This window comes from Magallana gigas, chromosome 2 (genome assembly GCF_963853765.1).
Source record: "Magallana gigas chromosome 2, xbMagGiga1.1, whole genome shotgun sequence".
Taxonomy (NCBI): Eukaryota; Metazoa; Mollusca; class Bivalvia; order Ostreida; family Ostreidae; genus Magallana; species Magallana gigas.
The window spans coordinates 45,404,223-45,431,696 of NC_088854.1; the positions used below are offsets into that span (position 1 = coordinate 45,404,223).

At 32.2% G+C, this 27,474-nt stretch overlaps 2 protein-coding genes across 2 annotated transcripts; one reads left to right on the forward strand and one right to left on the reverse strand.

Annotated features, from left to right (window-relative positions):
- Positions 1–1,811: 1,811 nt before the first annotated feature.
- On the reverse strand, positions 1,812–14,847 carry LOC105319217 (nose resistant to fluoxetine protein 6). The gene is made up of 15 exons (XM_034445484.2): positions 13,996–14,847; positions 13,613–13,806; positions 13,305–13,404; positions 12,872–12,977; positions 12,392–12,630; positions 11,415–11,582; positions 8,227–8,323; positions 7,872–7,964; positions 7,596–7,752; positions 6,701–6,780; positions 6,459–6,584; positions 6,065–6,185; positions 4,123–4,318; positions 3,853–3,995; positions 1,812–3,271 (listed from the first exon to the last, which is right to left on the reverse strand). Exons 1-15 carry the CDS (start codon positions 14,762–14,764, stop codon positions 3,143–3,145), a joined length of 2,718 nt encoding a protein of 905 aa, XP_034301375.2. The 5' UTR covers positions 14,765–14,847; the 3' UTR covers positions 1,812–3,142.
- Positions 14,848–17,489: 2,642 nt separating this feature from the next.
- Positions 17,490–26,865, forward strand: LOC105319216 (uncharacterized). The gene is made up of 8 exons (XM_011416647.4): positions 17,490–17,630; positions 21,122–22,354; positions 22,739–22,808; positions 23,093–23,171; positions 23,454–23,497; positions 23,908–23,967; positions 24,137–24,361; positions 24,537–26,865. The coding sequence occupies exons 2-8, from the start codon at positions 21,129–21,131 to the stop codon at positions 24,591–24,593; spliced, it is 1,761 nt and encodes a 586-aa protein (XP_011414949.3). The 5' UTR covers positions 17,490–17,630; positions 21,122–21,128; the 3' UTR covers positions 24,594–26,865.
- The last annotated feature ends 609 nt before the right edge of the window (positions 26,866–27,474 follow it).

The window sequence follows — 27,474 nt, forward strand, 5'->3', positions numbered from 1 at the left end:
TGTATATATATAGGATTGTCTGTACCTGTATAATAGATACCAGAATACCCAAATAACAGTCCACCAATCCATGGCTATCATGTAAAGATAATACTTTTAAAACAGCAGGGATAAGTAATATTAAAAGCGATGAAATTATACAGTGTCAAGTGGATAAGTGCTTCAATTAATCAAAAGTTTAAAAATCAATTTTAAAAAAAGGAAAAAAAAGGAACAGTGATATCAGCAACTCTAGAAAAGGAATCGGTTAAGAATTTTTAAAAGAAAGTTTGTTTATGAAGAACTCTAAAAAGCATAACCTAGAAAAAGTAATCACCGTCTTTCTATAGAGGCTGGTCGCTGAAATAATTTACACGGCTCGAAAGAATCTAAAATCTGTTTAAAATTATGTATTTTTATAACCAAAAAATATAAGATCTGTTCTCAACAAACAAAACGGTCCAGCTCTGCTCATCCAGACTGATTTTATGTTAATATGTTTATAAATATATATTGTACCTCTTGTATCATTTATACTGGTATGGTTTTCAGAGAATAAATGAACTGAATTGAATTAAAATTGACAGAGAAAGACTGTGGCATTTCAAGAAACGAAATAAGTAAAGAACTTTGTCTGAACTCGGAAGAATTTAATGGCACAGTTTATGTGAAAATAAGGTTATTCAGTGCAATTCTAGCACATTTTTGTGTGTGCCGTAAATTACAATATTTTTTAAACACGTTAGGTAAGATACCTTTAACGGTACTGAGTATATGCAAACAAATTTTCATAATGCGCGTTATTCATGTACTATGGCTCAGAAGTTGCCCATCAATTTTTTTTCAGACCGGGAGCTATAGACCTGCTATCGACTTGGCCCCAGTATCATGAAGTTATCTTAGACTTAAGTCAGAATTTGTATGCATTCTATAAGTTTTATAATAACATACAAACAAAATTCGAAACATGATTTAGGATTGTATTCCTATCGTGTTGCTATATACATACCTCAAGTAAAAATCTATGGTTAATAAGTTTTAGGTGAATGAATTTAGACTTAAGCCTAAGATCTTTCATGATCGTGGAGCCTGCATTTTATAAAAAGTTTAAGAATGAATCATGCACTGGTAGGTTTCATCTAAACTTCACATGTAAATTTGATATTTTAGTCTCATAACTGCAACGGTGAATGCAAACAAACTAAATAATACCCTCATTGTACGGATAACTCCTCCTACAGTTTTCAAGATAAGAAGTTGTTCTTTTGCAAATCAATTGTAGGATTTTGATTTCCGATAATTTATGAAAAAAAACCAGCTTTTGAATTTTTTTGGCAAAATATTGCATTTAGGGTACTCCACTTCACTTGATACGGGTTGACATGGATTATGAATACAGTTCACATAAATGAAAACCCGGTTTGCTGTCACATTAACAGCTTTTCACTTGTTTGTTTTCTTGCCTTGTCTTCAAATGTGAATTATACCTAAAAATTACTGTATTATCGTATGGTTAATTTAGAAATAAACAACGTTATTTAGTGAACATGGCGTTATGAATAGCAATTGCTCTGTTGGCATATTCCATGATGCGCGCTAGCGCATCATGGAAAATATGCCAGCAGAGCAGTTGCTATTCATAACGCCATGTTCACTAAATAATCGTTGTTTATTACTTATATTTGCATTTTACCACTCGCAAATACCCCGTATTAGCCTAGGCCTTGACATTTAGCTATTACATCAAAAGTAAACATTCAGACTGTAATGTATCTTTTTAATTCACATAGATTTGTTAACAGAATCAATGACATGTTATAACATTAATTCCTTTATAATGTTATCAAAAACATGTTTTAATACTACATGTAAATACGTCAATTTTAATCGAGTTGGAGAAAAACACATGATGTGTCGTATAGTGGTTTAAATCTATAACGTCATGGAAAAGTATATATAACGTTACACCTTTATGACGTCATAGTATACTGACAGAGCAATTGCGATTATAGAGAAATAATTGCAGCTCCTCCGTATGGTCTTACAGTGGGAAAGAACAATGGAAATGCAAATATTTATAGATGAATGCAATAGCCAGCGTAACAGCTCCAAGCGTGATCTTTTATTTTCCTTGTGACGTTGCACTTAACGGCATTCAACGTTTGTAATCTCACGATTAAAACTTTGATTTTAGTACCCTCTCTGTGTGATGGTAAAGATCTAGTAAATGATTCAAGGGTGTCTTTTTGGTGCTAGAACCATTTCATAAACAATTTCTTGACATTCTTTGTTAAATCATGGGAAAAGTAATTCCGATACCTATATTCTATTTGGCATCATTTTAAAGAAGAGGTCAAGAATTTGTTTAAATCTGTTTTTGGAGAGACTGTAGCCATTCTAGATATATTTCATAAGTCAAAATGGACAAAACCTCGAAATTTATTCCTCAATTTCTTCATATTTTAAAGAAAATGACAATTTAAAACATGAATTTTCATTGTGTTTACTAAAACTTTTAGCCCCGGTACACCCTATCGAACAAAGCTTTTTATATGAAGCATCAATTGAAAGAATTTTAACTTAAATTTCATGAACCTGTAGGCACCTTTCATTTACTAGGTCTTGACCATTATTGTGATACATGTACATCTGCAGTAGCTTTCCACACACTTAACATGCAAAACTATATGAAATGTAAATATTAAATGATATATTTATAAATTGAAAATATTTCTTATTTAGATAATTGCAATGCTATGATTTAATTTGGGTAGAATGGGTTATTCGTTTCATTTATCTTTTCTTGAACTTTTAAAAATAGTTCTATTTTTAACAATCTTTTCAAGAATAGGCAATGATGTATACAGCTTAGATTATGATAGAAATCTTGTCCATCTTAAATATAATTATCCTACTTGTTCTGACGTCCGTAGCCCAATTATACAAGTTTTGTTTTTGAAATTAAAAACAATCACATATTTTTACAAGTTATGTTATTTGCATGCGGTCAGACTATAGAGATTACATTTATTAATAATATTTTGTTCAAATACTTTATGTCTCCATTTCGATGCACTTTTGTTGAATACTAACAGATTATCAAAAATGCATATCAGTCACCGGAATACAATACAACACGTCATAAACCAGTGTATGTTCTACGTCACTTCTTTTTTTTACCAAGACCACCAAACATGATTTTCTCAAGACCCATAAAAGGCGATTCAAACGCGATCGAAACAATAAAAGCGATTCCATAAGACACCATTAGATTGCCAAGGAAGATGTATACCTGTAATAAAAGTAATATTAAAATCAGAATTCATACTCAGAGAACAAATTGAATATATATATATATATATATATATATATATATATATATATATATATATATATATATATACACCAAGGATGTAATCTATTGCACACTTGTAAATCAGTTTTTATCTCAATATTTATCAAAAATTATTAAACACAGTCAATTGTATCAAAATACACGACTCACAGTATATTTTTCTTCTTCTTCATCAAGAAAGGATCATAAAATTTGCAACAGGGCCATACGGAACATTGTGAAGATTTTAAAACATATTAACAATTTTCAGTGGCTTTGTCTGCGATAACACTACGTTTTTGTATGTCTGTGATAACTCTATGATTATGTATTGAAGACAAATACACTTCATTAATGACTATTCTAATATCTAATCGTACAATTGCCGAAAATCATATAAATATAAATGATAAGGATTCAGTTTTTAATATAAGGTGATGATCAAAAATTACCCCCACCCTATTTTCTCAACTTATCATACTTAACGAATGATTTATTATTCCTTGAATATGCACACTCATTCATATCTCGATACTTACAAAGTCCAGATCGGTCATGTACAGAGGGAAGTTCCAGTTGAAATAATAGACATACATAACCAGAGGATGTACCAAATAGGCACAGTATGTCAGTCTGGACAGAGGTACAAACGCCTTCCACGACAACAAAGTGTTAATGAACCCTAAAATCATTACAGGATTCATTCATTAAAAGCATTTTAATTGTTCCCTACAAAATCTAGGCAGTATTTATATATGTGAATAGTATTCAGCAAAATATGGAAGAAAACATTAACAGCGGCTGTTTACCGCCATTGCCAGTGGAGCAAGCAAAGATGACCCAGCATACGGCTGCTCCCCATGCAGTGCGACTGACTCCATTATATAGTGCCGTGACTTCTTTCGAGAGGTAGACAGGGTTGTCTGGCCTTAAAGTATTGTGTAAACCATACAGACAGCCACACGCCATGGCTGTGGCAACAGCCCATCCCAACAGGTTCACAAACTAAATGGCGAGAAGTATTCTAAACATTATTAAACCAGCAGATTTATTTGAAATGTAAATATGCATGTAAGTCTAACAATACTCTTTTTCTACAAAGGTTATCTCACTTTATATATTTATTTTATTAGAAAAACATAGATATTCGTTAGGGACAGACTTGGGGCGAATAACATTAAAATGTAATGCATTACATTACCATTACTTCAAGGATTTGGGTATTAATTTACCATTACATTACTTAATTTTCTTAAAGTAATGCATTACATTACAATTACTTGAGTAAAGTAATACATTACCATTACTTTGTGAAAAGACAATAAGCTTGAAAAAAGTAAAGTTTAAGAGATTAGCAAATGTTTCAAATATAAAACATAGTTTAACATCTCTAAAGGTCTTGTTCACTATCAGGTTCAAATTAAATGACTTCAACAAGATAACTGTTGCACTTTTTGATCATGAAAGTTTCAAAGGTTTCATCTTTTAACTGCATCCTGAGAGAGAGAGAGAGAGAGAGAGAGAGAGAGAGAGAGAGAGAGAGAGAGAGAGAGAGAGAGAGATTATTTTCAAATGGGTTATAATAATGGAATTGATTTTTAAGCTTCCAGAAATCATGGTTGGACATCACATTCATTTTAGCTTTTAAAGGTCAGTTCTCTATCTAAGTAGGTACAGGCAAGAGAAGATGGTAGAGGTGTTTAGCACAGATTGTTTTAATATTAAGATTATCCTGAGGGCATTGAATTGAGTGCTGTTGACACATTCATCAGAGTAAATATTAATTGAATATGCTGTTATTTGGAGTAAATTTTTCAAATGATCTCAAACTCTTTTTAACAACACTTTTAAAAATGTTATTAATTGTGCTGTTATAGCTAAAAATATTGACAATTTAAAAATGGGTTTTATATTTCTTTGATAAAATATTTTTATCCCAAGTATTATTATGTAATTATTTCAAGTAATTTTTGATTTCAGTTGTTGAATTCGTCACAATTTAAAAAAAAAATGAACATGCATAAATAAGCATAGTAATGCAAAGTAATGCCATAAAATGCCAGTATTACACTCGATTTTGGAAAGTATGTGTTATGTACAAAACATTACCATTACTTGTAATGCTAAATCTGTGGCATTGCACATTACAGGCATAAAAAACATCTGCACAATGCATTGAAATGCATTACCATTTCATTACCCAAGCCTAATTAGGGAATTAAACATATGATAACAAGCCCAATTTTGCTAATGAATATTTCATTTACTCATCCGATTGGTTTCTTTACAGTTTTGTTAAACCTGCTTGGTCCGATTTAATATCAAATTTTGTGTCAATATAAAAGATGATTATGCTAAGTATATGTATAATAATAGACAATGCAGTAGTTTTCCCGGTCACTTAAGCCATATTTTAATGAAAAAAACTGATGTTTTTTACAAAACAAACGACATAAAAAGAGTATCGTGTTATTTCACATGATATATAAAAACTCGCCTTTTACGTCAAGGCGGGGATAATTGTATTAAGACTTCAGCATCGGTTTAAATAGAGTCTAAATATGAATTACTGTAATGTTTTTGGCATTTTCTTAGATAATTGGCTCGTATATGGAAAATTATTTGATACTGTAATAGCAATCAAATCATGTCATGTACGGAAAAATGAAACTGAAAATATCAATAAACGAGAAAAGTTCAGTTGATGAGCTTGCCTACGGTTAGTAAGTAACGTGATTAACGTTTACTCACAATATTCATACGGCATTTGCATTTCGTCTTGTACAGTATGTAGCCGGTGATCACTCCACAGATGTACGGTCCCATTCGACAATAAGGAACAATGTAATAATCCTCAAAATAAGCAGCTCGGCTGGAAAAGTATTTTAAAGTATTCATATGGTTACATGATATAACACACCTCTTTGTTGATATGCCTATTATGAAATCGTTTAAGGCACTCGAAAACTAACTAGGGTTTTGGCGCCATTAACGTAATTGACCATCCGTTTCTATACATGCAGCGGTTTTTAATGAATTGTTAAAGTTAATAAAGTTCTTGTAATTCGGAAGTCTCCGACCTTAGTGATGCTATTACTATGAGACACAGAAATTCTAGTACATGTGCATACTACTTCTGGCTTACTCAGCGTCCTTTGGACCTCCACCAATGGTGTGGACTGGGAGATTCTTGACGTAACTAAGCACTCCTGGAGTAATGGTCGCAGCCAACAAGAAACATACGCTGACTATAATTCCAACGATCTGGTTGCTGAAAGAAGTGTATGGAGCTTGTTTTCAATACACAAAAACTGAAATATTTTTCAGGTATTACTTCACTAAATTTGTAATTATTCTAATAGTAGATCAAATGGAAATGGTACTAACAAGAAAAATGGTACAATAAGAAGTGGGCTTAAGATGTAGAACTGCATGTCATTGTTTAGGTACCATGACCAGCCAAGGCACTGTAAATGAAGACAGAAGGGAGTTATTTAGTAAAGACCGCATAACACTTATGTTAAATATGTACACAAGCGCGTATATTGAGGTCATCTTCTTGTCAAAAATAAATATATATATATATATATATATATATATATATATATATATATATATATATATATATATATATATAACACAAGAAGATGAGCTCAAGGGAGTTATTTAGTAAAGACCGCATAACACTTATGTTTAATATGTACACAAGCGCGTATATTGAGCTCATCTTCTTGTCTCATATATATATATATATATATATATATATATATATATATATATATATATATATATATATATATATATATATATCAGGGTTGGGGCGAATTACATTGTAAAGTAATGCATTACATTACCATTACTTCATGCATTTGGGCATTAAATTACCATTACCATTACTTGATTTTCTTGAAGTAATGCATAACATTACCATTACATGAGTTAAGTAATGCATTACCATTACCATTACTTTGTTTTAAAAAAGTAAAGCTAATAAAGAATTTTTGCAAATGTTTCAAATATAAAACACTCTTTAACATATATACAGGTTCATGTTCAGTATCATGTTCAAATTCAATGACTATATATACAAGAGTAATTCTTTATTTGTTCAATATACAATAATCTTGTGGCATTATGAACAACATATTACATAAGTAAAAATATATTTATAGACATTTGGCATTATATATTTATATATATATATATATATATATATATATATATATATATATATATATATATATATATATATATATATATATATATTTATATATATATTCACCAGGTCTTTATATCCAAAAAAATTGTCAATGTAGAGAAGATTTTTCCACCATGATTCCCTGCAGATCTCGTCGGGTTTTCCTTTGTTGGGTCCAAAGATCAAGTGGGGGTAAATAGTAACGTACATTCCTATGACAATCATGTACACTGGGGTCAGTCTGCAGAAGGGAGAAAACTCTCAATTATAGTAAGATGACTGTGTAGTTCTAATAGAGAGATAGAGTTAAACGAGTTTAACCTTTGATCTTTTCATTAACAGTAAAAGGGTTTTTATTACCTCCAGTAGCGATGGAAATAATATAAACCCCAGTTGATCCTTCCCTTTGTTTTTTTCATTTGTTTCAACAGCAGATACGACGTCAGCAGACCACTGCAAAACAAAAACAAATAATAAGAAATTATTATAGCTTTCCAGTTAATGCTTTTAAGCTGCCAAAGAGCAGATGACGTTATTTCTCTTTTTCATTTTTTATTTAATAATTCAGCTTTGTTTTTAGTGTCTTTGAATCAGAAATACCCATTACTGTGTGAAGGTTGCCAATGTCTTAAAAGTACGAACAAGGAAACACGAATTCAAAAATATTGTTTAATCCATAGCAATGACATTTCATGATTAATGTGAAGTTACCAACCTCAGAACGAAGAAAGTATCCACTGAAAAAAGAGCATTGACGATAGCTTCAGAGGCTGCACGGTTGACAAACTTGTTGTAATATTGGAGCATGTTGGCTAAAAGTATACAAAATGTTCATTGGTTAAAGACTTTACACTCATAGTGAGGTTCGTGTTGAACATTAACCTCATTAACTAATTTTCTTTTGTTCGAATATGTGTGTAAAGAAGTTCTATTATATCTGATAAACAACTGTATCAACAACAAAAACAACATCATCAAAAAGAAGATAACAACATCAACAAACACAGGAACAACAAAGACACAACAACAATACAAATACAATAGCAAACAATTTTAAATAAATAAACATTATAACAACCATTAACAAGACAAACTTCAACAAAAACGACAGCAACAATAAAAACGAAAACAACAGGAACAACAACGTAGACAATAGAGAGACTCATGGGCCACATCGCTAACCTGAACAACTGTTCTTGTATCTCTTTCGAAATTTTTGAATTATGAATGTTTTTAAATGTTGTAAAAATAAAAAAAAACTAATATATTTCAAGATTTGATAATACGTTTATACAGTTCAAAAACGAAGCCTTGCGACCTAAAAAATGCATCAAACGATAAATTTTAATACCCTAGGATCACCATATTTAAGATAACAAAATTTGAAAAAGAACTAAAACTTATCATAAATACAATAAAAGAAGGTCACCCTCCCCATGTTATGAGGATACGAAGACATGAAAATATTTACACACTAATATCACAAAATGTAGTATTGTATCTCTTCCAAAATTTGCTCTAAACATTTTCGTATTTTTTACTTTGTCTAACGTTTAACCTCTTTTGGAGCCCCGTTATTAGTTCGGGTCCATGTATTGTTCAGGGGTCTTGGTTGATACAATTTAAAATCAACAAAATCTGACGATGCTTGCATTTTAATCTCATATATTGAAGCAATATATTGTAGCAATCTAGTTCTTATTAACATGTTTAAACATTTCCCTATTTACATGCATTTCTATATTGATCATTAACCCCACCTTGGGGCCCAGTATCAGGGTCATGAGCCCATGGTTTGTACAATTTAAAATCTTCACTCTCTGTGGATGCTTACAAAGTTATATTAAAATTGTAGCATTGCAGTTCCCAAGAAAAAGATTTTCAAACCTTTATTATCCTATGTAAAACATTGAACCCCTCTTGGGACCCAGTTTAAGTCCAAGGGTCATTCACAGTTTTTACAATAAAAAAATCTACACTCTCTAAGGATGCTTGCATAGTATTTTTGAACTCAAAAATTGCAGTAATGTAGTTCTTGAGAAGAATTTTGAACATTACCCAAAATATTAAACTTCGAAACTATCTTTGGACCCCAGAATTGAACCATGGGTCTACATTCTGAGGATACCTGCATGATAATTTTATTTATAATTGTAGCATGGTTGTTTTTGAGAAGATTTTTAAACATTTTCCCAATACTAGTATAATCCTATGTTAAACTTTGAACCCTGTTTGGGGCCTCAGTATTATTATTATTAAAATGTAACGTCAATGTCCCTCCATAGACATCGGAGTTTTTCTTGTTCAAAAAATAGATCCAATGCCGACTGATAAAATTAGGGTACACCAATTTGAGACAAGCCACAACATAAATGTGCAAGATTCAACCTTTATTCTCACCAAATGACTCTGGAGTGGTCACCAATGAGCCCCTTTCATTTTTTCAGATTTTTAAAATTTTAATGATAAGTCTGCAACTGGGCAGTTCAAAAGAGGTTCTAAGTAATGAAAAAGGCATTATTATGTACTGGTCGCGCAATATGCATGAAAAACAACATGTAAAACCTCATATTTATTGCTTTGTTATATTTTGCAAACAGTTTTGGCATGTTTTTGGTACAAACATTTTAGTTCATGAAATGTTTACATTGTGGTCCACATGTGTACAAGATGGCCGTGCACCCCCTTAAAAGGCAGACACGAAACTACCATACAGGTTCATCTAAGACTATGGTACGCAATAGACCGTGAAGGTACATGTATGTGTGTCTCTTGTGATAACAGTTTTAAATTCCCTTCCTTTAAGTATGCTATGTACCAAGCTACTGTAAAGTCTTATGAATAGTACACACTTTTTTCGGCACAAGAAATAAGATCAAGGGGGGGGGGAGGGCTGCATATACATAATTAAACATAAAGCACAATTTTTTTCCCAGTTTCTGCTGGAGTAAAATTTCTATTCAAAAGGACTATATATGATAAGGGCCTAAAATGGCCCCCTAAAATGAACATCATTTTACTGTAAATCTTTGTTTTCTTTGTACAGATATATATGTGATGTTTATACATTATGTTCATTTTGATTCAAGTGCCCACAATTTAGAAATATGATATCATGAATACAGTCTTTTCCCGCCATTTTTGCATTTTTAGCATAAAACAGCTTGTTTTCAAGCAGTTTTTCTTTCAAAAAACATAGAGCACACGCTTGAACAAACAACATATTTTAATCAGAGATGTAACTAGCCAAGACTAATAACTGACAAAAAATGTTTCCTTGTTCAAGCATGCGCTCTATATTTCCCATTCGTTTAAAGGTAAGAAAAATGTCAATTTTTGAATGATTTTGATTGAATTATAGAAATAGCGTCACTTCTGACGTTACATACTGCAAGTGAGTGCAAATAAATCAAATAAATAGGTGAAAAATATATTTTATATCAACTCCTCTAAAAAATAACATAACATTTTAATATTCCCGAAACACTTTAAAAATGGCGAATTATGGGGGCAAAATTCAACTCATATCATATATAGTTCTTTGGCCAATAAAGTGGTTTTAGAGAAGAAGTAAAGTTGCAAAATTTTAAAAACAGACAGACAATTGGACGCCGGACATTTTGTAATCAAGAAACGACAATCTGAAATGACAACAAAAAGAACAACTTCGACAACAACTTACGCTCATTTCCTCAGATGAAAGTAAAGGTGTGACTATGAAATAAATAGTAATAACAACAACGACAAGACAACTTGAAAATACAACAACAACAACAACGACCAGTCAAACTGCATCGATAACAATAAGAATAACGACGACAAAAACGAAAGCAATGACAACAACGCTACAATCAGGAATGACAACAAAATTAACATTGTACGAAAACGATAATAACAACTTACACGTAGATCCCAAGACGAAAGCGAGGGTGTGCCCCAAAATGACCCAGCTCATGCTGAGGAATCGGATCCCGTTGACGGCCGTCAGACTGCCCTTGGGCTGAGAAGTACCCAGTATCTTCTTACCGTTGGTATAGGCACTGAAACACAGAACCAGTCGACCAAAGATACCTGCAATGTAAAACAAGAGTGCGTAAAGTTATTATAAAAACAGCTAAATGAACTTTAGTGAACATTCTTTAGATACATGTTTATACTTTACAGTTTCTTGTTTTGGGGATGAGGTTTATTCATTTCATTAATGTTTTACTTAAGTGATTGTTTCACTATTGTACGAACATGCGCGTAAGAAAAAAAATAAATGGACAATTCAACAAGCTTTGGGTAAACTTATGGTTGTAATAGTTTTAAGATAAATCAACAAAATTATCAGTCCCGAGTCAGCGTTACTTTAACTTGTTTGTTGGGTTTCATATTCATACATATACCGGTATTACATGATACCTCTGTGTCATTAAAATTTAAAACTACATTGTACATAAAGATGGCAAGTTTTATGTTTATTTGTCATTAGACTGATGTTTAGAACATTACAAGAACTTAAGAAGCTCGGTACATTTTTATCTCCATTTAGATAATGGCTACTTCTTTAGAATTGCGCAGGTTACAAATGGCATCTGCAATAAAATTTCCTTACCTTGGTATGTAAATAGAATGCTATACGTTTATTCACATGTATATACACATGAGATATAAATTTTTATTTATTATATAATTAATTATGATAGATTTTAAGTCCTTAAATTCTTTATGGTTTCTATACAACCTACTATGTGTTCCAATCTCTAAATCTTTGACCTATAAACTGCAAATGATGCACTTTTGCTTCATATAATGCATTGTGTTTTAAGATTAATAGTGAGCTCCACAGAAAACGTTTCATATCATTTAGAATCTACAATTTCGTAAGCTTGCATTACCCGGTCTTTGTACATGTTTTTTCTCGGGTTCGATATGCTGGACGTTGCCGTTCTCAGCTCTCAATTTATAGCTGTTTTCTGGAAAAGTGTTTCCATTCTCTATCGGTTTTCCATTTTCTGCCACTTCTCCATTTTCTACCGGCTTTCCATTTTCTTTATTTCTTTTTGATTTGATCGTGATGATGACGTCATACAATGTTCCCTCCAAGATGATTACAAGAAAAATAGCTAAGATTATCCTGCGGTAAAGGAAAAAAACTGAGAAATTACAGTAAATACTGGATTATCGGGCACATTTTTAATAAACTATATATTACAATCAAAATAGATGTTGTCATGTTTGATTAAATCGTTGTCCCTTTGCAAAAGTAATCATAAATACCCACAATTAAGCAATCCTAAATTTTCTTAAACGACCAGAAAACGACTAGGGTTTCACACAACTGTCGAATGATGCACGTGGTCTACAGTGCTACTCACACGACTACTATGGTGTCGGTTTCCAGTGTGTCCTCCTCGGCAGGCACCGGACACGTGATGGGCCATGCCGTCACCTTGTTGTCCCCCAACGGTATATTATAGAGAACTGTATAGGAGAAATTTATCGTGTTGTCATCGATTACAATTTAATGAGCCGTGTTGCTATGATTTTAAAAAATATTCCTCATGTTGGAATTGTTCTTACTCTATCCAGAATAACGTTAAATTACAAACAAACGCCTGTGAATATCTTTCAGTCTGATTTGAATTATTCTTAACTAAGCACAAATTAAGAAAGGTTTAATTTGTTCCATTGTTTCATATATTATGCGTTATTATTGATTGAAAGTAAATTTATGTTCACGTCATATTCGGCTTATAGTTATTATTAAAGTCTATAGTAATTCGATGAAAACATTTACAGCATACTTACAAGCGTTTACAATTTGAAGCAGATCGTCAGTGCTACATGACTTAGGAAAGCAGATGCCGGCCTTGATGAAACCAGAGTTTTGTAATGCCACCGTCAAAATCTGCAATTCGCACCGAAAAGGATACATGCTAATTTCTAATTGCAGTAACCCTTTTGTCATAATTGCATGGCATATTGCCATTTTAAGCACCTAGCAAAAACTCCTACGATTGTATAAGATATGAAACACATGTATCAAAAGTAACATGGCATACAATTTCATGATTCAATTCGTCTTGGTGAGTTAAAAACTGGACAGTGACATTTACCCCTTTAACTTCCGGTGGAAGCGGTAGATTCAGGTTTGTGTTACAATACTGTCCTTTAACGGGGGTCTGGGTGTTATGGAGAATCCCAAACGACTCAAGGAATGTGCTGTCGCTGTAACACTCGTCGTAGGAACCATACCAGTTCAAATTCAAGTTCAGAAGATCAGTGGGGATCTTAGCGGATGCATCTAGGACTTAATGTCGAAAAGGAAAAGAATCATGACATTTAACAATACACGATAATTGTTTGAAGCAATTTATCAACAACTGCTCTGTCTGTCTGTCTGTCTGTCTGTCTGTCTGTCTCTCTCTCTCTCTCTCTCTCTCTCTCTCTCTCTCTCTCTCTCTCTCTCTCTCTCTCTCTCTCTCTCTCTCTCTCTTACATTTCAGAGCCCAAGCCTCCATGTTTTGTAGACCTTTTATCACTTTAATGAAGTCCCCCTGACAGGCTGTGGATGCGTTCGTTCCCTGCACTGCTCCGTTTAGGAAAGACATCAGTATGTTACCAATGGTACTCGGATCGACATTACCGCCGCTCAGTAACTGTAGAATGTTCCCCAAGTTCATCCCAGAAGTTGCACCTCCTTTTCCACCACTTGCACCTAACATTGAAGTGATCAAGTTGCCAATACCATTCGTGTTTTTGGTGATATTTTGCAAGAAATTTCCAAATGAACCTGCTGGAGAGCCATTTTGGGATCCGTTGCTTGCTTTCGCCTGGTCACCACCGGCCGACAAAGAACCAAGAAAACCGTTGACCAGATTTTGGAAGGCATCTCCAATACCACTCGATGAAGTATTGTTCCTGGTTGTATTATTGTTAAGTTGTCCTAAAATGTTCTGTAGAAAGGTGTTTATTGGGTTGGAATCTGTCACAGGAGCTGTATCGTTGAATTTTCGTAGATCCACCTGATTAGCTCGTTTGAGAAGCGATTGTTTACTCAGCTGATTCGTCCATTCCAGAAACGGCTTTGAATTGAGGAAAGGCTGAATAGCCCTTTGAGCCTCTAGTTTCTTCTGTAAATTTCCGAGAGGATTGATAATATACTCCTGGTAACGCAAGTTATTTCCAGAAGCAAACCCGAAAATTGTTAAGAAAACTATCGATTTCAGAACAAATTTAAAAGACCGTGTTCCCTCCATTTGGTACATTGTGGCGACCAGAACAGAATTAAATGAAACTGATAACACCCGTTATCTTATATATATGGAATGGGGTGTCAATATTCAGTATGCGTTCGGACCTTAATTCTTTCGTTACTAGCTTAATGTATACTTTTAAAGCAATGTGTAATGTACTATTCTCTGTCTTTCATGCGTCATTGATGTGACGCAGAGTTTAAAATACAGTAAATTCATGTACATTATGATAGAGAATAAAAGAACTAAACTCTTAACTTTAAATACGTTTTGCGTACAGATTATTGGATCAGTGATTTCTGACTTTTTCTGAAAAGAAATGAATTATCAAAGCGGTTTGCCTCCCTACCAAAATTGGAAAGTTAAAAAAAACAAAACAAAAAAGATTTGCATGAGATATCCGCTTAGAATAGAAGCATTTTCAAAGTCAAAACAGCAGAATTAAGAAAATTTGATTGGGGTATCATATTTGACTAGAACGTTACAGGTCTGAAGCTGTCTAAATCATGTTTACTTGCATTTCTTTTGATTGTCTCTTTGGATTAATATTCAGTATAACTGTTGACTTTCTAGAGTAAACAATCATTTGTTTATATTGTTTAGATAACTTATCCTGTATAGTGAAAGGTTAAAATGTAGGGTAAAGATCATTCAACTGAAATCGAGGAGATGTTACAAAGGCTGTGGCTTGCAGACAATTTATTTCATGCCTTGGACACAAAATGCTAGTGCTCTTCACGAGAATTTGAATAAAACGATACAGAAATTTGGACCAGAATGGATTCAATGTTAATATTAATTATAGTTTTCTTTACAACTGGTTGAACCTTTAAAAAAGTGAATATCAAACTCGACCTTTTTGAGTTTTGGGCTATGACTTAAAATGTAAAAAAAAAAATGTTTAAAGTGACCAAAGCAACAAAGGTTTTTGACATGAAGAGAGAGAGAGAGAGAGAGAGAGAGAGAGAGAGAGAGAGAGAGAGAGATTAATACGACCAGACCAAACACAAGTACAAGTGTATACTATCAAATGGACAGATCGAGAAAACGCTCCTTATTGAAACCATCTAACCACTTATAAAACACGTAAAGAAATAGGCACACAACCGTTTTGTTTTAATTGAATGGGCCAGGCAATAATGGAGGTGGCCACTGGCTAATACGTTTGCCTGTCCATAGTAAATATAAGAAAAGTGAACTTTAAAAAAGTAAAGGGCAAGGTCCCCAATGTTGCTAGGTGTTTGTGAAGTAAAAATCTGTGACATTATACATAGTTAGCACGTAAAGGTTTCTGGTAAGCGACCTGTTTCTGATTAACGAAATATGAACTCTATAGACTACATGTTCTCTTAGATTACACAAATCCCAGTTGGCACCATGATCTCCAATAGTTAAATATACAAGATAATCCTGAAGAGAAGGCATTGCCTGTTACATTTAATAGTGTTTTTTTTTTATCTTACTTATCGAGTTCGTTATCTTCAAAATTGACAATAACTGGCAATTTAGGTTTTAGTGAGTATTGACATGGACCCTTTCACTTACGTTTTGTCAAAATATACACTTAATGTAGATTATCATCGATGGGGTTCTTAATTAGATATCTTATGGGGGGGGGGGGGGTTCTTTACGAAAATTTAGATTTTTAAAATCGAAATTTAGTTATGTTAAAATTTTGATTTTCAGTAATCAACTTTTAGTAAAGGACAGTATTATTTCAATCGATTTTTTACAAGTCAGCGAAATACGACCGACATACTTAAGCAAGGTATTCTACTAAGGAATACGAAAGTCAATACTGCGTGGGGGAATTTAACACAATCAAATAGACGACAAAGACCGACAGAAAAGTAGATCATCGGCTATAGATAAAGATATGTGTAATGTTTTGAAATGTGAAGGTCGAAAACAGGGGGAGAACACTGTGAGAGAGAGAGAGAGAGAGAGAGAGAGAGAGAGAGAGAGAGAGAGAAATATATATGTGTGTGTGTGTTAAAACAAATGTCATTTTTCAATGGTAGCCATTGTCTTAATGTCATAGCTTAAGACCATTACACTGTGTTTTTCTCTACTAAACACGATGTAAAACTTCCTAAAACTACAAATAACAGTAAAATCGGAAAACCCCTCATAAGAAAATGCATTTTATCTTAAGTTTATACATGTAAGTATACATTTTAATTTAAAACATTTTTTTCTGAATTGATTCTGTTGAGGTTAATATCTAGTAAGTATTATGTGTTTTAAATATCAGGATTGTTTTCTATATAGAAAAAAATATAATAAAATAGAAAAAATATTATAGAATGTCAGGAAATTGTTTCATTTTCTACATAATTCATTTTAAGTCATAAAGAACGGCCGGGGAAACATTAATCAAATCAATCAATTTTAGGAGGAGTTCAAGAGCTTGTTCAATACCGGTTTTTTTTTAGGTTCTTTAGTCATTCTATGTATATTTTATTTGTTAAAAATGGACAAAACTCCGATATTTGTTACTTATTTCCTGCATACTACATAGAAATTGACATGATTTTACTTAATGTTTACCAAAATTTTAAGCCCCGGTTCATCTTATCAAACAAAGCTATTGTTATGAAGTATCATTGAAAGAATTTATCCCCTGAATTTCATAAACAATCTAATAGATGTTTAACTGAAAATTGGATTTTTTAAAATCAATAAATGGGGTAACAACTCTTAATTTTGATATTTGTTAAACATTCCGGTGATTAGACTCTCTAGCTGAGAGCCTAAGTCGTCAAACCGAAAGTAGGATTTTGTTAGTCATTGATGGATAAAATTCCTTTTCCTGGTGATTTAAAAATTGAGTAGAAACCCGATGGAATAATTAAATTATCTTCTGAGGCATAATTAGGTTTGTATTGTAGACTATTTCTCAATTATTTATAGGCTTTGATCTATATTAGTATAGTTTTCAGTATCTTTGTGACTTTAAATACGATATGACGTAAACATTATATTTATTTATTTGTTTCTTTCAACAATATGCCTACGGTGTTCGTTTTCATTGATATATGTATACTTTTGTTTCAGTCTCAAACATTTTCGAGTTATAAGATTTTACACCAGTAAATTCTCTCACTAAAAACACAATAGAGGAATGGAATTTTTACAGAATCAGTTTGTTTCTTGACAAAATATATTAAGATGAAATTTTATTTGTTACGTATATCTCAACACCAAAAAAAAAAAAAGGACCCATGAATCAACATTTTCTAAAAAATATCAATCTCAATATATGTCGATCTGCATATATCCTCAAAACCATGTTTATTTTCTGAATCTGTTTGCATTCATGATATTTGAACAACCTATAAAAATAATCATCATCTGGCAAAACACGTAATTAATCCTTGTCAGTCATGTATGGTACATAAAATAAGGTACATATAAAAATTAAAACTGAATAAAGGAAAATGCCCCAAAAAAGTGTTCAGGAAAAAAAAAGTATGAAATATGTTTGGCACATGTACTACTGGTACTGTACCAGTTATCGGCTAGGACCAGTTATCGGCTAGGACCAGTTATCGGCTAAACTGAGAGTTCACTCTAATAGCACGCAACTATCCGAGATTGTTTTAATTCAGTCATCTGTTTCAACTTAAGAAAAGTAAGTTTGCTTGAAAACTTTTTTGAATATGTTTTAAACATGAGCTTAAACGATATTTGTTTACCGCTGATTTACATCTTTGCACTTTCAGCAGTGGGGGATGTGATGTAATAAGTTAAAAAAAAAAAATTACCTCTTTGTGATACGTTATTATATCCCTTCTTTGATTTGACATATTATATCAATACATATATAAAATGCATAAACAAAGGGAGTTCACTAAATTCCGAGAGATTCATTGCGCAGTTGAATGCTTGATTGCACAAATATGTATTGAATAGTCTACGATTTTGTGTATTACTGTATGATAACAAACGAATAATTTTATGAGGTTTGTTTATGTATCATAACCCCTACGACCTTTAGTCTGACCCCACAAGGGGCATAATTCAAATTACATTTTGCAAAGTATAAAATCAACATGTACAGGAATTTTACTATGTTATTATCACGAAGCTGATAACTGGTACAGTAAATCGTGAAAACTTGGAAAATTCGGGGCATGCTATAAATCACAAAACAATATGTTTTTTGGTTCTAAATAATGATATAATCTAACAGATGGATAAACAAGGAGTTCAATCACCATGCATTTTTGGTATGTCAAGTTTCATCCAAAAATATCAAGAAATAAGGAAATACGAAAAGAAAACGTTAAATTTCAGCCGTTAACTGGTACAGTGCCAGTAGAGTATATTGACTTTGTTTAGTTTTGAGTTGTCAAATACTATATATATAAATACCTATATGCTTTCCAATGATGCTTGTTCAAATTTTGTGTATTTACTTTAATTAGTTGAGCTTTTACGCTCAAAACTTTCCCTTGTCTAATGTTTATGTTTTAAAAATAACATCTATTCATGAAATCAAGCACTTTTATCAGTTAGACTAAGGAAGAGAGGAAGGATGTGTCTGTCACTGTGTGTGTGTGTAGGGGGGCTGTATCTTAGTAAAAATGACCTATTTTAAGGAGGTTGATATTGATATATAAAGATAGTGTAAAATGATAAAAACCAGATATAAAATCAAGCTACAGGTTTTAAAGGGGCATGGTCACGATTTTGGTCAAATTTCATTTTTCTGTTTTTATTATTTGCAATGCTTTAGGAATGCATTTCTAATGATCAAATAAAATTTGGGTGCCAGTCGTTGAGTTTTAAGCAAGATACAGGGCTTACAATTCTTCGTCATGTAAACAAGGCTCGTGTCCTGTTTTTGTTTACAAAGGTTCAATATACCATTAAAAAAAAAAATCTTTTAAAGCTGGTTTGTCTATCTTATTATTCATTTTAAGCATAAATAAACAGTTCCTAACGATTAACTCATTCACTTTAGGTCTAAAACTGGAATTTTCACTCCAACAATGTCCATCATTCAAAATGTAAACAAACGCTTTGTTTACATAGTGAAGAATTGTAAGCTCTGTAACTTACTTATAACTCATCAAATGACACTCAAATTTTGGTTGCCTATTAAAAATGCCTTACTGAAACATTTTAAACATTAAAATCGAAAGAAATAAATTTGATCAAAATCGTGACCATGCCCCTTTAAAGGGACATGGTCACGATTTTGGTCAATTTTTTTTTTCTGTTTTAATTATTTACAATGCTTTATGAATGCATTTCAAGTGAGCAAATGAAATTTGGGTGCCCGTCGATGAGTTTTAAGCAAGATACAGGGCTCACAATTCTTCGTCATGTAAACAAGGCTTGTGCCCTGTTTTTGTTTACATAGGTTCAATATACCAGTAAAATATCTTTTTCAAGATGATTGTCCATATTCTTATTCTTTTGAAGCATTAATAAACAGTTATTAATGATTAACACATTCATTTTAGGTTTAAAACTGGAATTTTCACTTCAAAATTCAAAATGTAAACAAAAGCTTTGTTTACATAGCGAGGAATTGTAAGCTCTATAACTCGCTTATAACTCAATAAATGACACTCAAATTTTGGTTGCCTATAAGCTATTAAAAAATCCTTATTGAAGCATTATAAACATTTAAATCGAAAAAATAATTTTGACCAAAATCGTGACCATGCCCCTTTAAGGAAGAGCCACAAGGAAGGTCAAAAGATTTTGAGTTTTGCTTAATTCTGAAAGTTCTTTGAGAATTTTGCCCATTTTAGAATAAAGGAAAGAAATGAACTTCTTTTAAGTACTGATAAATATATACATGTACATGTTATGGAAGTTATTGATTTTGGTCTTTTTTTTTCAAGGAAAAGAAATGCTTTACAATTGCAGGTCCATAGTTCTCCAGCCATTAAAAAATTGTGATTTAAGTAATGTTATCAAAGCCTTACTACTGATGACCATACATACTAAACGTTCATTATCAATTGCAATATTTTTTTAATTATATAATCCAAATCATATGATTTACATAAGTAATAACGAATCATTCTTTGAGTATTATGAGGTGATAATTTTGGTCGGGGTGTGATCAAATCCAATAAAGCCCGAAGGGCTTTATGATCGATTTGATCACACACCGACCGAAATTATCATCTCATAATATTCAAAGAATGATTCCTTATTACTTATATTTATATAATTTTAGGCCATCGTACGATTAAATCTTTAAATGTAAATAAGCAAACCCGCCAGCGCCTCAATTTGGCGTCATTTGTATTATGGGTTATATAGTACAAAATCGATACCTAGTGTTATCACACACTAAGACACTGGATAATGTAAATATAATAATATCATGTATTCATTTGGTAGAGTTTAGATGGCCACTGGATATGATGAGCATTATGCCAAACATCTATATAATCGATATATTGAAAGCGAAATTCAACGAGGGATATCGGAGTTTCCAACCGAGAGCATAAATGAAAATTCAGACGCATTTTTGGCATGGCAGCTACAAAATCAAGAATTCAAAGGAAGAAGAGGGAGTGATAGTATTCCTTTAGAGAGTTTGTGTTCGGAACCATCACCAGGTGCATGGAGGGAAAGAAATCAGAAAAAGAAGGGAAAAATCGCCGAGGAAGGACATGGCTCTATTACAATAATTGATAGTGATACAGAATGTGATGCTCCTCCCTCAGTTGTACATGGCAAATCTGAAGAGGAAGACAAAAGAGCAGAAGAGACCAACTCAGGAAGTGAAGAGAATCCTAAGTTGAAATTCCAGAACAGAATTATCAGAGACATACAAGATTCCATTAAATCTTCCAGAAATACTGTTACAGAGAGTGGAGCCGTGTTATCTCAGCCACAGAGTGAAGACAGAAACACTAGCGCACCTTTTACCCTTACATTCTACAGTGATGACGTGGAGGAAGATTCTGTCCCCGAAGTCTCTCATTTTGATGAGGTTATTACTTCACCGACGGGTCCAGAAATCTACTCAAGGAAAGGAAAGTTTGCCAAAAGATCATCCATAGACCACCAAAGGAATGATAATCAATGTCATAAACGGCCAGAGGATTTTACTAGTGCACAAAGAGTTAGAGGATCTAGACAAGGGAGAATACTGACAGATTCTTCCTCTTCTTCCTGCAGTAAAGATATGGAGGGAAATTCTGTACCACAAGTCAGTCATGTAAATGGCCCATATTCATCACCTATCCATCCATTTGGTGGTTATCTTGGTTATCAAAATCATGCTAAAGCTTCTAATCATCAGCCAAGAGGAAAAGGATCAAGACAAGATAGAAGATATCCAAACTACAACACAGCGAGACAAAGAAATGAGAGTGAATGGTTTACTTCTCCATACAATACAAATAACTCGGCGAGCAGTGATGAAGAAACACTGGAGAAACATCCTTCTTATGGTTTCTATAAATCCAATAATAATCCGAAACAGAGGAAAACAAATTTCAACCCAGCTAAAAATACAGATGATGAAAGTGATTCAGCAACAGGCGATGATGAACGGATTGCGTGTCAACTTGGTCAGGATTTAAACAAGTCACAGTGTGAGATGGACAGGGAGTTTGCTCAGAGGTATTCTTGTCATTAAAATACATTTATTGTATGATAATAACTGCATGTGTACACTGTTGCTATCTGTAAATTTTTTATGTTTATTAAATGTATCATAGCATGGCCTGTTCTGACAAATTTAGTAACACGTGTTGGCATATGTAGGAAAGTCTACATACTCTAGCAGCCTGCTTTTGATACAATGAATGTCAAAAAATATTGGTTCAATACATGTACTTTGAATTACATTTTAATCTACTGTGTGTATCTACCTAACTTTGAATCTCTTCTAAATAATTCATATAAAGTGAATAAATGCACAACTAGAGAGTACCGGTATTATGTGCTTGAAGATACTGTATTAATTAATGATCAGAAAGTTAATTAGGTTGATGCTTTGTTAAGATTACAAGATGAAGAAAAGAATAATTTATTACGGGCTAAAAGAATGTCCTCTCCAAGACCACAGTTTCAGGTATGTAAAATAATACTTTTTCAAAGCAAACATGAATCATGAAAAGATTAAAATGAAATATGGTCCTTTGAATATTAATGTTTATTTGATATACTTTATATGTTGATTTATTAGTATTTCTCAATTTTTTGAGGACTATGAGTATATTTCGGGGTTTTGTTTTGTTTTGTTTTTCGCCAACCCTGTATACCGACATGTACTTATACATGGCGTCGACAGTATGACTAACAGATATTTTTCGATGTTCTTTTGAAGGGTTGGTATTTACTATTTTTTTTTTTCAGAGAAACATTCCCAATCTTCAGATGCATGATCCGTTTGCTAATAGAGTTATTCGACACAGGACTCCTTTCCATTTACATGGTTATTACCAATAATTTACCAACTTTTGAATTCATCTAATCAATCAATCATTGACACTTAATTTTTTTAAAATAAGAATTTTATTTGTACTTAAATGTCTACAGGAAAAACATATTCCTTCTGTATTTGTATAAATGAGCTATGCAGATTTCATCTAATTCTTCAGCTTTATATAAAATAAGTAATAAGTACATGTAGTCATGTATATATGTTTCTCAAAATATTGTGTGTTTGTTAAATTTCAATGTATTTTATAGTTTGAAAAAAACTTTTGTCTTGCAGAGGCACCAGGAGGACTTCATATGCTTCAGACAATACTTGGAATGGTAATTGTATAAGCAAAATTAAAGATTATATATAGTGAATTGATTATCATAATAGTGTATCAGACTGAGAAAATTGAATTACTTTGTAGTAAAATGAAATGGACAGTCAGAGTATCAATAACTAAAAACTCAAAACCTATAGTAATAGCTAATAGGTTGTACATGTATCAGTTTTGGCCTATAATTTGTTATTGACACAAAAGTAAAGCATGTTTAGTAACACAAGAAAAACATTTGAAAAATATTAACAATATATCGGTACCACACTATTGATCTATGTATGTCCATCTATAAAGATTAGATGTTGTGAAATGAAGAATCTGTCTGTAATAAGATATTGGTTTTCTTTGAATGTTCAAGGAAATATGTGATGGGTTTTTAATATTCTTAATAAGTGTTCCATATTTCAGGAAGGTCAATTCATGCCACCCCATTTAATGCAGGGAGATATTGATTTAACTGACTATGAGGTAAGGAAGTTTAGAATAATCGTCAACGTGTATATCAAATCATATAGGTTTATATCAAGGAACATTATAGAAAAATAACGTAGTTTTTTTCCTCATTTTCATGCTTTACACACTAAGGGTTATTTTACAAACACTTGAAATTCTGGTCATTTTTATTGATAATTTTCAGGCTTTATGGAATTTGGCAGAGAGAATCGGAGAGGCGAAAGGAAGTGGATTGAAAAAGCGAGATCTCAAGTCCTTAAAAACAGCAAAATTTGATTCAAAGAGTGTTGAAGACGATGAGCATACTGACTGTCGAATATGTATCACAGACTATGTGGATGGAGAAAAGGTCACCACTTTGCCCTGTGGCCACAGATATCACAAAGAATGCATTGAAACTTGGCTGATGGTGAGTCAAGGTCATTCTGAAAATAAGCATCCATGACCATTGTGAATGTTAAATGTTCAAATTTGTCTTTGCTTATTTTTCTAATGCTGGTAAAAAAAAAACCACTGTTATCATTTTATGATTATAGATATTATATAATTAATAACATCAGATTCTATTGTTTCTTTATTTGCAGAAAAAAGCTGAATGTCCTATTTGTAGGAAAAGTATCAAGGCTGATAAAAAGAAATAACTGCATGTATATATTTTCTTTACCTGATGAACAATATGTGGGAATACATGTATTGTTTGACAATAATTGTACAAAATATAATGATTATGTAAACATCAGCAATAATCATGTCTATCAAACCTGTATGCAGACTGGTCTCGTTTTCTCTTGATTCAAATGCACTTTATATGGCTCAAGATTTGTGAAATTAATTTTTTTTTCTGTGATTTAAGTACATGAATGATAAATACTGTTACAAACTGATTCTGTGTCAGCTGTATCACAGAAAACTTTGTCAACTGACAATTTGTCAAAAGAATTCTTGAAGTGTGTCACAAAAATGTCAGCTGACAACTTTTTTAAAATTGCATTTTGTGTGTAGAAAATGTGGATGACATACACATTTTTTTTTACAAATTTATAAAAATGAAGATGAAAAGCTAACTGTAAAATCTTATTGCAAGGCATAATATCCAGTGATTGTACAAATTAATCAAATATTTATACTCTCCCGCCTTTCCCATCACTATATTTCCAAAATTAAGCCTCCTAAATACTTTTAATACTGTAAACCAGCTTTTATTCGCTAGCGAGAAGTTTTGGCGAAGTTTGTTTATAGAGTTTAGTCATTTCGAATATTTAAACAATAAAATGCTTTCTTTGGTGATTCGTTCGGGATATGAAGGTAGCGACATTGCAGAAAAAATACGTAACCCGCGTTAGCCGGTTATGTAAATTTTTTCTGCAGTGATCGCTACCTTCATAACCCGCATGAATAATCAAAAAAGCATTTTATTGTTTATATTAACATCTTTCTTTTAACTAATTAGTAAATTGATCATGAAAAGTAAGTAAAATTCACTAAATTACTGTCAATGTACGTAAGTACGTTAGCTAAAAGAAACAGTCAAATCGTCTCCTGTGAGACTGAGTCTGACATTATCATTATTATTTCGTGCAGTCCGTGATATTTCTTAGGTAGTTTTACATGTAGGTCTCGACCAATGGATAAACTGGGCGTGTCAATTTCAGTCCTGTCAATTCTTCTCAGTTTCAGCCGCTGTAGATTTCGACCAATCGATAAATGGGGCGTGTAGATATCAGTCTGGATGTTTATATAGAGCTATGAATTAACTTTTAGTTTTCTTAAGAAACAGAGGGAATAATACTTGATAGATGTAAATATACTAGTATATCGCTAGAATCCAGTATTTTATTTTTCGGATCTTGATCGTGAAATAAATCGCCGCCTGCGAACCAGTTTAATAAATCTCTTGTAAATCGCAAAATGAAGTCGTCGCAAATAAAAGCCGATTTACAGTTTTAACTGATTCATCTTTTTTACATGCACCATATGTCGTATTTAAAAAATAAATAAATAATATGTCGCTTTATTTCATAAATCTATAGATACATCTATCTCCCATCAAACTTTCAGAAGATTAATGCAATTTTTCTTGTTTATTTCTTCAATGATTATGAGGGTTGGGTGGTCTTTGCCATATTTAGACTGTGCAAAGATATCTAAAAAATTTCAAATTTTTAGAGCCAAAATGTATGGATTTTTTGTTACTAAATAAAAATTTATAGCTAAAAAGATCATATTTGAAAGTATAAGGTAAAACTAATGAGTAATTTTTGACCACCCAGCCGCTTGATGCCGTCAATAGTTTTTTTTCTGGTTCGCAGGTATTATTGCACATACTTACTATGATTTATAAGTGTCTAGATATAATTTATCTGTACTATATATTTTATTTTTTTTTATTCATATTTATTCATTGTATTTCAAAAGAATTTTAAGGTATATAAATTTGTTACAGTTAATTTTTTGTTCTGTTTTCCCCCTTTCATCACCCATTCATACATGTATACACACCAAATTCAATAAAGTAATGTGCTGGTAATTACAAAGGTAAATGGAAGGTATAAAAAGAATCAGTGGATCGATCACTGCTTTCGATATTAGAGAAATTATAAAGTATTACACCACTAGTTTTGTTGAAAAAAAAATATGTTGCCAAAGTGGTAATGAAAATTGACAGTTTTGAATTTTGTATTGCTACACGTCTTTCGATGTTATATTTCAATGATATAAAAGTCCACACAAATTTGGAATTCAACTCTGTAAGAAGCATGAAAAAAACATACTGTTTGCAGCATAATATAACAGAAGTTATTGATTTTGTTGTTCCCATTTAATGGTGACTCACCTAAAATAACATTGTAATATAGGTACTTTTTATATTCTTATGGATGTAACTCAAAATGATTAAAATTATTTGTACATATATCTATGGTGTTTGATCTTCTTGTGAATGTACATTGCACGTATAGTACAATGTATATTCAAACATTTTACGCGTAAAGAGAGTGATTCGGTTGTTTTAAAATCAACATTTTGACATAGTCCCTTTTCCTTTATTTTCGTTTGTTTACTTCTACATAATGGTATTGTAAATTGTAGGTATAAATATAAGAAATAAGTTTCTATTAAACTGATAAATTTACGATGCAAGAATAAATGATTTAGTGGCAATGGCATAAACAATTAAGGAATAAGTAATCATTCTTTGAGTATTATGAGGTGATAATTTCGGTCGGAGCGTGATCAAATCCAATAAAGCCCGAAGGGCTTTGTGATAGATTTGATCACGCCCCGACCGAAATTACAGTATCCCCTCATAATATTCAAAGAATGATTCCTTTTTACTTGTATTGATAAAATTTTAAGCCATAGTACGATTAAATATTTAAATATAAATTTTATAAGCAAACCCCGCTGGCGCTACGATTTGGAGTCATTTGAAGTTATGGGTTATATAGTACAAAATCGATACGTAGTGTTGTCACAGGCAAAAACACTGGAAAATGTAAATATTATGGTTTCGAAAAACTGATT

Coding starts and splice junctions, on each gene's coding strand:
- LOC105319217 (XM_034445484.2), bottom strand. CDS start 14,764: ATGTACCAAATGGAGGGAACACGGTCTTTTAAATTTGTTCTGAAATCG. Junction 13,405..13,612: donor TTCCACCGGAAGTTAAAGGG/GTAAATGTCACT, acceptor TGCGAATTGCAG/ATTTTGACGGTGGCATTACA. Junction 6,186..6,458: donor GGAGGTCCAAAGGACGCTGA/GTAAGCCAGAAG, acceptor ATACTTTTCCAG/CCGAGCTGCTTATTTTGAGG.
- LOC105319216 (XM_011416647.4), top strand. CDS start 21,129: ATGGCCACTGGATATGATGAGCATTATGCCAAACATCTATATAATCGA. Junction 23,172..23,453: donor GACTCCTTTCCATTTACATG/GTTATTACCAAT, acceptor TTTGTCTTGCAG/AGGCACCAGGAGGACTTCAT. Junction 23,968..24,136: donor TTGATTTAACTGACTATGAG/GTAAGGAAGTTT, acceptor GATAATTTTCAG/GCTTTATGGAATTTGGCAGA.